Raw genomic sequence first — 11,175 nt, 5'->3', positions numbered from 1 at the left:
CAATAATAATGCACTTACCTTTATGTTGCACTTTAAATTTAAACAGAACTTCAGTATTCCATAACACACAGAGTTGGGTCACTCTCCCAGGCCTACTTTCTTAATTATATATGTTCAAATGTATTAAAATAACATTAAAAAAAAAAAAAAAAAGTGAACAACAAAACCCACCTGTCCTTTTTAAAATTAGCCCAAATTTCGTCCACGTGCCCAATGCATTTTTCTCCGGTCCAACCCAATCAAAAGAATCCCATTTGGGCAAGAACCCACCCAATCTGGCAACACTGATTGCTGTTAGCAGCTATAGTTTTATGTGTTATTCTCACATGAAATGACTGTTTTATCAGATTATTATGTTCTTTTCATTTATTTGCATGCATAATTAATCCTTCAAAATTCTTTAGGAAATACCTGGGGCCAAAGCACTGCCTGATAAAGCCTTCAAGACCAAACTGTATCAGGTATCATTCATGTGTTATTTAGTTCAGTTTTTTATGGTATATTATCAATATTGTTTAATAAGCCCCTACAAACACATAAAAAATACTGATATCTATTATCCATCCATATATAAACAAATGGCATTTACATTTACCATGTGTATGGTGTAAATTATTTTCTGTTTTGTATTAATACACATTTTATTATTTGATGTTCACACATAAAATTGTAAGTGATATCAGATTAATATTGATAGATTAATAATAATGTTTGTTTGTAGTCACAACACACTGCATACATCCCTGAATACATATTATTATGTATCCCTGAATACTAATTAGTTTTATTAGAAATATAAATCTTTTGTAACATTATAAATGTTTTTCACTGTCACCTTTGATTATGTAATGCATCCTTGATAAATGAAAGCACTAATTTATTTCAAAAACTGAAATATCTTATGGTTTCCAAACTTTTGAATTGTAGTGAATATTCCCCACTTGAATAACTTTTGTCTCCATTATTTGACATTTAATTTCTTGTAATACTTTTCAAATTTTTACCCTTCAAAATTTTAGAAAATACTGAAGAATTATAGCGAGTTTAAACCACCAATGGAGGAGAAGAACTTTGACATTCATGTATGTTTAAATAGTACAAAATTATAATACAATAAAAATGACTGTTTTGTGACTCATTTTTAGTTTAACTTTCTATCGTATCTGAAATCTGATCTCATTCAGGTTCTTGAGATGGGTTTTGGTGAAGTGGGTAAAGAGCCCATTGATAATGTTCATTTCTACAGCAAGAATGAGCCAAACAGAGCCTTCAAGATGGAGAAGTACCAGGTACTAAAGCTCACTTATCTCAAATATCTATCATCCAGGATTTTCATAAATATCATGACTGTGAATCTCTTGAGCATTAGATTTGATCAGATAGTCTTTTTAACTGAGTCATTACTAAAATAAATGAATTAGTGGTATGTTTAATGGATAAAGTGATTTGAGCTCAGGCTTTATCAGATTGCTCTAGTTTGTGGTGTGTACCTGAATTCATACCTGGGTGAGTGAAGGCATTTTCTTTTCTTTTTTCTTGGTTTGAGAAAGGTTGTGTTTGGTTTCTGTTGTGTGCCTGCAGGTGTCCAATCTCAAGCCAAAGAAGTTTCATGAATTTCTTGTGAGGGTCTATTACGATCCAGAGAATCAGGAGGATCCAGAGAATCAGGAGGATCAGAAGAAGGTCCAGCAGGAAGCTGAGAAGTACTTTCATGACTGGTGCAAAGACAATAATCAGTTTATTGATTTCGAGCCTGATTCAGGTAACTCCAATTGTGCTGCCATATCTGCATATTTATTACTCTATCATGTGTGTTGTATACTTTTTATTTTATTTTTTTACTTTCTGCTCTTTTATTTATTTATATATTTTAACTGATTCGCACTGCATGAATTAAGTACAAAATGAATAACTTATTGATAGCTGGAAGGACCAATCAGCTTGTATGTAGAGTTTTATGAATGAACTACATATTTATATTTGAATAGGTATGTCCTAACCAGACATAATCTGATACGGTGTCAAGACATAAATCATTGTTAGTTTCCTCTGTTAGTTGTTGTTGAAACCAAGTCATCAAGTGCTTTTGTGTTTCATTTGATATTTAGAAATACAAAATATATAATGCAAATATAATGTCTGCATAAGCACTTTATAAATGGGGTAGGAGTGAACAAAATAAGTGGGTGAATTAGAACAATGATATTAATACTGTACATTTCTTAGTCCAGAGAAGAGAGATGGCCATGAGACACAACTGTATTGTTTCCACCTGTTATATGTGTGTTATCATGAATCCATTCAAGCTCTCAGGTCTCAATATCATGAAAAGAAGAAAGGGGGGGAAATAAAGAGAAATAAGAGTAATGTAACTTGTTGTGGGCTAATTCATGACCTTGTTAGTCAGCTAGCTGTTGATGGTGAAGAGTGATGATTGCTACGACCAAAGCTTCACTGAGGATTTTAAACCAAATATTGGTCCAGAAAACACAGAGTTCTGTTCACATGGATATAAAGTTCAGGGTCTGACATTACAGAGAATCCAGATGATGAATAATCATATCATTACTTTAATCAAATGCATAGATTGTCATCTCAGCTAATTTCATTTACTTACTGCTATTTAATAAAGAGTTTTTATTATTTTTAATATAGGTTTAGACGTTGGCTTGAGCTAATGCAAGTGTTTCAGTGAGGCATACTGAAGTTAATTTTATTGCAAATGTTGTGAACTTACTTTTCATTTACTTTTCATGTCCTGTCTTGAGATAAGTATTATGTAAAGGGAGAGTTCATAATACTTGGCTGGACGAAGGTGAGGTGGAACCAAGTGCAAATTAAAAGCAAAACACAGAGCTGGATTTATCACTATAACAATATGACAAGGACAGGGAGGAGCTAATGAATTAATGTGGTAACTAATGAGGGAAGCTACTGTATGGCAGCACACAGTGGCACAGGGAACTGAACAAGAAAGTACAGAAATAATGGGAATATAATATAAAAACAAGAGACCTAAAACACAAGATAGACACAGGCAAATATTGTGACATCATACAAAAATGAAAACTGTAATTTATTTACCCTCATGTCATTGCAAACCCATTAATGATAATTTAATATAGGCTTATTTTTAATATTCAAAACACAAATTAAGATTTTTAAGAGTCCAGTTAACTAAAACTTGGATCTTCAAAATGTTCTGGACTGTCCCTTTAAAAACACACTAAAGAAATCAATGGTGAAAATGTCATTGCTAAAGTCTACAAGACTAGAAAGTCTGGTTATGCAAACAGTCGTGACTGATGATACTGCAGGAGAAGAACCATCAACAGAGGCAGGCACTGATTATGAGATTATTATTTTCTCTTCTTCACTGCTTTGACATTCATTTTGTACAGTTCTGATATTCATTTTATATAATAATATATAATTATATTATATTAAAAAATGATTGTAAAGGGGGTTCAATGAAATGTACCATAAGCCATGATATGTCACCTTAAACCTGTAGATGAAAGCACATCAGTCCAGCAGACAGCTTCATCCTCATCCTCAGCCTCATCCTCAGCCTCATCCTCAGCAGGGGCAGCACAGGATTCAGCTCAGGCTACATCAGCAGCAGGTGTGTGTTTGTCATGTAAACACTGCTGCTGTCTTGCTCTGTACATTCATTACACTCACACACTGGAGACATGTGATATAAATTATTTTAAATGGTAATATTTTAATGAGAGCTTACATTTTGTCAAGACTAAGGAGTAAAACTTTCTAACACAATTATTTATTTCATATCAGGATGTTAATACACCATCTTCATTCATTTCAGTTCTATCAAGTTTTCTATCCCACTGCTATCATATTTGCTTTAAACCAACATACATAAATTTCATTGATAGTGAGTGAGAGTGATTTAATTACAGAATTCACTTTTTTAGGCAAACTATTCCTTTAAGGTTGCTTAGCACTTTATATGGCCTAGAACCCATTTGTCTGCTACATTGAGAATTGGCTTAATCAGGTGAAGGTGTTTGCATGACACATACATAATCATGAAATGACCAATTCATATTAATATTGAAATGTCCAGTTGAGTTTGGATGATAAAACAAAATAAATATATTTCTCACACTTAGGATTTACAATGCTATGCTTTTTTCATAGAATCCAAAAATGAGGAATCCAAAGACAATCAAACCCCCTCAGGCAAGGTAAAAATTAAAGTGAAAAAAAAAAAAAGTATTTTCTCCTCATTTGGATAGGTGAGAGGGTTAATTTGAATGAAACTGAACACATTGATTCCAGTATCAATTGCCTACTGAATTCCTGAAATGTTCTGATGTTGTCCAAAACCTCACTTTTCCTAGTGCATTTCCAAACTTCTGGAAGGCAGTTTATATGTTTGTGGATGTATTTGCCTGTTTTTTATCTTGCAGATCTTCAACGACCCCATTCATGGTCAAATTGTGCTGCACCCCCTGCTGGTGAAGATCACAGATACTCCTCAGTTTCAGAGACTGAGACACATCAAACAGCTAGGAGGAACATATCTGGTGTATCCCGGAGCCACTCATACTCGCTTCGAACACTCTCTTGGGTAAGCCATGTTTTTATTTTTATTTTATTATGTGCACACACACACACACACACACACACACACACACACACACACACACAGTGCTTTGAAAAAATATTTAAACCCTTGAAAATGGTCCTTTTGTCTGAATTATGAAAGTATATATTTTACAGTAGGGTTTCATTTGTTAGCATTAATTAACTACATTAGTTAACATTAACTAACAATAAACAATACTTCTATAGCATTTATTAATCTTAGTTAATGTTAAAATCAACATTTTCAGATTTTAAGATCAAAGGTTGTTCTGTTAATCAGTTATCTGTGTTAACTGTGAACATTTCTATCAAATAACATTAACAAAGGTTAATAAATGCTGTATAAATTAGCTCATGATTAGTTCATGCTTGTTACAGTTTTTCTCGATTGCTAACACAATTCATGAAACAATTCACCATTTTCTCACAACTATAAACACAATCTCAAAACTACACACCAACTTGTGCAAACTTCAAACTTCCAGATATCCAATACTTTACAGTTTTTCTCGATTGTTAACACACTGTAACTGATTCATTTGGCCCAATTTTCCAAACCATTTATACAGTTCTCGAAATAAAGACACACTTCACCTGTTTGCACACACGTTCTAATTTGCTCAGTGTTTTCTGCAAAACTTTACACAAGAACGCCATCATTTTGCACAGGTTTAACCATGTTCTCATTCAGAAAACACAAACTCACAATATAATTAACTCAAGCATCAAAAACTGAACTCAAACAGCACACATTTATCCATGTGTGAATATTCAGTAGCAAAACTGATGACACAGGTCAGAATCTCTGGATGATATGCACAGGAGCACAAGTGATTATGAGTTTTGGAAAATGAATCCTGGTAGTGGGAGACAAAGAGGAATTGGTGGGGAAAATAAAAATGAAGGGGATGAGGTCAAAGTAATTTGTTCCTGATGAAATACAAAGCACTATAGTTGAGCATGTTCTTCTGCATGGACTGACCGTGAGGGAAGTTAGCCTACAGCTCATCTGCAGGGTTTCAATACTACTTACACATACAATATAATTACAGTACATAGCAGCAGTACTGCAGATGAGAGAACTGTAATGTAAGGCCTTTTCTATTGGCCTTACTGTAAAGTGTTACTGATACACTAGTCACATTTGCACAAACAATATATTACACAAACTAATTTGCTCAAGAGTACATTCTTATAGAAAAAAAAAAAGAAATATTATTTTGTTTTTTTAATTAAATTTTAATTTCAATCATATAACTATTTAGACAAGACACCTTTTGCTTTTAGTGTTAGCTTTGCACAAAGGCTGGGTATAAAACAATATAATTTAAGTAACACCAATCTGCTTCGTATAACGTATAAAAGATGGTTGTATTTATATTCTGTACTAATTTGAAACATGGAAGAAGAAAATAGTCAACAATTCTTACATGACTTTGTCATTGTTGAAATTACAACTGTCTTCCATTATGTGCAATTTACTAACTTGTTAAAACTTTTTCATGAGCTACAAGTTATTGTAGGATATGTTGCAGGATAACACAGAGACATATGGTATGGTTGATTTACCCTAGTAAATGTTTCTTAAAGGTGGAAAGATAATATGTATTTTGTACTTTATCCTTTTCTCAGTAAATAATGTCGGAACAGCTCTTTCTTTCAGTTCTTATTCTGAAAAACACTTTTTGTTTCATTAGGTCGAATCATTGTTACTAATTTTGATTAGAATAAACTGTAGGCATTACTGCAAAAATAAAATGTACTTGACTAAACATCATTTACATTGTTGTACCTAGTGCTACTTATGCCCATCACCAATACTGTTCAATATAGAGAATCAGATTCTAAATGAATCAATCAACTGATCAAATGATGTAAAAGCTGGATTTATCATGTGTTTTATTTAAAATGATGTCTTGTCTGTTTGTGTAAGTGCTGCATATTTAGCAGGACGTCTGGCAGAAGTTCTGAAAGAGAAACAACTGAAGGAGTTTGAAAAAAAACGAGAGGAATTAAAAAAAATACAAGAGGAGTTTGAAAAGAAACGAGATGCGGTTGAAAATAAACGAGATGAGTTTGAAGAGAAACGAGATGAGTTTGAAAATGAAAAGGAGTTTGAAAAGGAAAAGGAGGAGTTTAAAAAGGAAAAGGAGGAGTTTAAAAAGGAAAAGGAGGAGTTTAAAAAGGAAAAGGAGGAGTTTAAAAAGACACTCGAGGATTTTGAAAAGAAACAGAGCAAGTTAATTGACGAGAAAGACATCCTGTGCGTCCAAATTGCTGCTCTGTGCTATAATTTAGGTGAGTGCCAGAAACAAGCACACTTGAGCAGAAATACACATCTGATTTTTCTTTTTGTTGAACATCTTTCAAAAGAGGGGAACCATGTAAAGGGAATTAAATACAAAAATAATAACAAATAAATCATATAAATTAATATGAAATGGATTCTTTATGTAGATTTATTTGCAGAATTGGAATTTATTTAAAGAGTTTTAGAGAATTCCAATTGAAGTGTTAAAAGTTTGTTCGATGTAAAGGTAAAATTTAAATAATGTTTGCTAAAAAATGTTTGTGGTATTTTAAAATGAGGTAAAGCAAAATAGTTATACTATATCTTTGTACTTGAGTGATTTTATATCTGTAGGAGTAAGAGGGTTGAAGCTCTTTTATTCTTTTAACTGACAGTTTCTTCACACCTTTATTATAGCAAGTCATGTGATGCATGTCAAATGAAAAGAGTATAAAATTGTTCTCATATAAAATATGAAACATGCAGTATATTTTACTGTTATGTTTTTCGTTAAGGTCATGGTCCGTTCTCGTACGTGTTTAAGGACAGGTTCATCCCTAAAGTCCTAGAGTCTGGTAAGTGCCTGAGTTTCTCACTTTACTGATGCCAATGTGTCTGGGAAAAGTTGGGTTTTCAGTTAAGTTTAAGCTTTAATAATGCAATTTATTATTATTTTTTTAAATTATTTTTGTTTCTAAATATCATAAAGTAAAATTGAATAATGCATTTCTATTATTAGACTACAGCTGATGAATAGATGCATTTCTTTCAGTAATGTGTATAACTGTGACTTCAGTTTCAGTTCTTTTAAGATAATTTATGAAATATGTATATAATAACCTTTGTTTGTTTGTTTTCTTAGGCAATCAGTGGAAGGTAAGCAGAAAAAAAACTATTCTATACTGTGCATGCAATGCAAACTGTATTTTAAATTTAGCATGTATATTTCATAATTCATAATGCTATTTTCTAGGGAAAAGTGCTTTATTTACAAATACAAACAAATGCTACCTGATTAAACCTAATGTGAATACTAAGGTAACCTACTAAGAGTAAATTAAATGAAATATTGTGCTGTTGAAAGAAGCAAGTCTTGGCAAAAACCAATCACAATAAATGTTTACAGTGACACACAAAAGTCTATTGAGTGAGTGTACTGGAGGACTTCAAGGCTTTTTGATACAGCACTCACATTAAAGCAATAAAATGATCATTCTGTAATCATTTTCTCACGCTTATGTCCTCCCAGACCTGTATGACTTATTCATATTCACTAGAACACAAAAGCCGATCTCCAAAAGGACACAAAAACACAATTATAGTTTTATAAACATTGCTCAGAAAAAGGTTTTGAAAGACAGGCTTGTTTTCTGTGTTTATCCACAAGAATAGAAAACCGGGAGACCAATAAATTACAGATCACTTAATTCAGTTTTAGATACTGTTGACAAGAAACAAGACACTTTTTGAATATAATAATTTACTGTAGATGCCCAGCTTAACATACAATTCTGTATTTATAACTATACAGTTTACATTGTTTATTTCTAAAAGATATGAAAATGTGGCAATTCATATATATTTGTGTTTGTGTGTTTTATTCTCATAGATTGCGGAGGCCTCGGTGTGGCTGTTTCTGGACATAGTAGAGAACAATAGTGACCTGAAAAAAGAGCTGAATGAAGATCTCACCTTTATTCAGGAGTTGATAAAGGGAGTTAATACTTCAGCTAAAGGGGTACAAAATCCTGTGAACTGTCATTCCAATGCCCAACAAGTTATACAGTGTTTCTGTTGAGTACTGAAGTTATTTTGATTCTTCCAGTGGCCAGCGGAGGGCAGGACTAAGGACAAGTCTTTCCTGTATGAGATTGTGGCAAATCAATGGAATGGCATTGATGTGCGCAAATGGGACTATTTTGCAAGGTAAAAATATAACCTTTTAAAGGGATGCTCATTGTAATAATGGTTGTAAATCTTAACAAGAATTATTACATTGTAAAATACTTAAATAGACATTACGTTAGATATCATGATGTTTTTATGGTTGAATAGAGCATTTCTACAACTGATGAAATCTATTGCTTCTGTGTGATGCAGCACACTGTCAGAGGTTTCTGTATAAAGTCAGAGGTTTCTGGCATAGCAGTCAGCACAATATTAACCAAAATCATACTCAATATACTGTACCTTTGTGTCCTCTCTGTCAGAGACTGTCATCACCTCGGCATCCCAAACAGCTTTGACCATCAGCGTCTGCTGAAGTCTGCTCGAGTGTGTGAGGTGGCCGGGAGAAAACACATCTGCTTCAGAGACAAGGTGCCTGATGCACAAGATCACTTATTATTTATTACTTCTCATAACATCATTTATTTCCTACACCACAGAAAGTTGTCTTTATTGACACTGTGCAGTGTCATAAAACATATCACCTGTACAGTTTATATCAGTAACTATAAGATGAAAATGAAATCAAAGATGTATATACATTTTAATAAATGATTTAAGATTACTGATTATTACTGAATTCAACCAACCTAAAATACAAGTTTTACTGAAGCATAACTGTCAGTAGATATAACCTGATTTCTCCAGCTAGGTAAAATACTTAATACATTTGATATAATCTTTTTTTTGTTTTATATGATGAACGCCCTTTTCCATATTGATGTATATATACTCAAAAAACAATTCATTACCCTTACTTAATTTAACTGAACACATTTTTACACACAACTTATTTTCCAAATAAATCAGTTTAGTTGGATCAATAGTGTCACTCATTATTGTGCACGATGTATAATTGTCCAACATAACTGAACATTGAACATTAACATAAACTATCAACATCTTTCTCTTTACTGAAAAACACATAAAATAACACTTAATCCCTACATTTATTTACTCTCCTAATGCAGTCCTGTGCAAAGCTAAATTTAACTGTTTATGGCTCTACTTCCATCTGATATGAAGATGCATTTTTGGTGATCCGATCGCTAGTGGTCAGCGTTTTGTTGTTAGATCACTGAAACCACATACAGTAGTCAGTCTGTGCTCTAATTCATAACTCTCTGTCTCTCGCAGGTGGCTGATAATATTTATGACATGTTTCACACCAGATACACTCTGTACAGCCAGGCCTACCAGCACAAGATCGTCAACATCATCGAAGAGAAGTATGTTTACATTGATTGTACTCCAGTTTTAAAGTATTTGTGTGCTCTTCTAGTTCAGTGTTGCTTAAGTTGTTTATTGGTTCATACGTTTTTGATTTGTTCATTAGGATCTCAGAAGCCCTCATAGCAGCGAAAGATAAGATCCCAAGCCTCTCACTAATTGCTAAATCCAAATTACAAGAAGATATCAAGAGGAAGCTCTCAAATATTCTAAGCAATGGTACAGGTGCTGAGAACCCAACAACAACAGCAATGAAAGAGTTCATCAAACTGAGCGGTTAGTTAAAAACATGCGCAGGATTGTAAATAATTAAATACAAGTGTTATTCTTTCTGCTTAGCAGTTTTCATTTGACCAGAGAAGACTTTTATTTGTATTTATACATTTCTATTGCAAATGTTCTCCTTCTATCAGATCACATCTTTGAGGAGATCTTATACTCCACTGATGACGAGCTGAAAGATGCCCGGATGAAGCTTGAGGATGTTGTGAGGAGACGCCTGCCGAAGTGTGTGGGAGAGACCAGAAAAACTGAATACAACAACAAACAAATCTTACAGGTAAAAGAGGACATTTTACAATTAATTTACTTATTTTGGACATATTACAAATCAATGGCATTAATGTAATATAATATAACCTTCTATACATTATATATATATATATATATAGAATATATATAGTGCATATATATATATACATATATACATCCAAATATGATGCCCGGATTTTGCAATTTCATAGCTCAGGCTTTCATAGTATCAACTTTGGCTCATGTTATTCCTAAAATTATTTGGTAACACTTTACAACAAAGTTCCATTTGCTAACATTAACTGTATTAGGTAACATAAACTAACAATTTAAAATACTTATAAGGCATTTATTAATCTTAGTTAGTGTTAATTTCAGCATTTACTACATTATTAAAATCAAGGGTTTTAACCAACATTATTTAATGGTCTTGAACTAATATGAACTAACAATGACTACTAGTATTTGTATTAACTTACATTAAGATATTACATACTGTATCAAGTGTATTGCTCATTGTTAGATGTTAATTAATGCATTAAATCATGTACATTAATGAAATC

The 11,175-nt window shown here is 32.7% G+C and overlaps 1 protein-coding gene across 1 annotated transcript; it reads left to right on the top strand.

Moving 5' to 3' along the window:
* Positions 1-404: 404 nt before the first annotated feature.
* On the top strand, positions 405-10,705 carry LOC107717929 (deoxynucleoside triphosphate triphosphohydrolase SAMHD1-like; the record flags this gene model as incomplete). The annotated part of the gene is made up of 16 exons (XM_016524831.1): positions 405-461; positions 1,020-1,082; positions 1,185-1,289; positions 1,582-1,762; positions 3,515-3,625; positions 4,165-4,211; positions 4,437-4,597; positions 6,548-6,912; positions 7,420-7,479; positions 7,767-7,780; positions 8,514-8,642; positions 8,730-8,830; positions 9,115-9,223; positions 9,989-10,080; positions 10,188-10,357; positions 10,495-10,705. Coding segments are annotated over 16 exons (1,976 nt in total), but the record flags the coding sequence as incomplete, so codon positions are not given.
* Positions 10,706-11,175: the final 470 nt, after the last annotated feature.

Source organism: Sinocyclocheilus rhinocerous, unplaced genomic scaffold (assembly GCF_001515625.1).
Source record: "Sinocyclocheilus rhinocerous isolate Xijiao unplaced genomic scaffold, SAMN03320098_v1.1 scaffold29854, whole genome shotgun sequence".
NCBI lineage: Eukaryota > Metazoa > Chordata > Actinopteri > Cypriniformes > Cyprinidae > Sinocyclocheilus > Sinocyclocheilus rhinocerous.
This window is presented reverse-complemented; position numbering and strand designations above follow the sequence as displayed.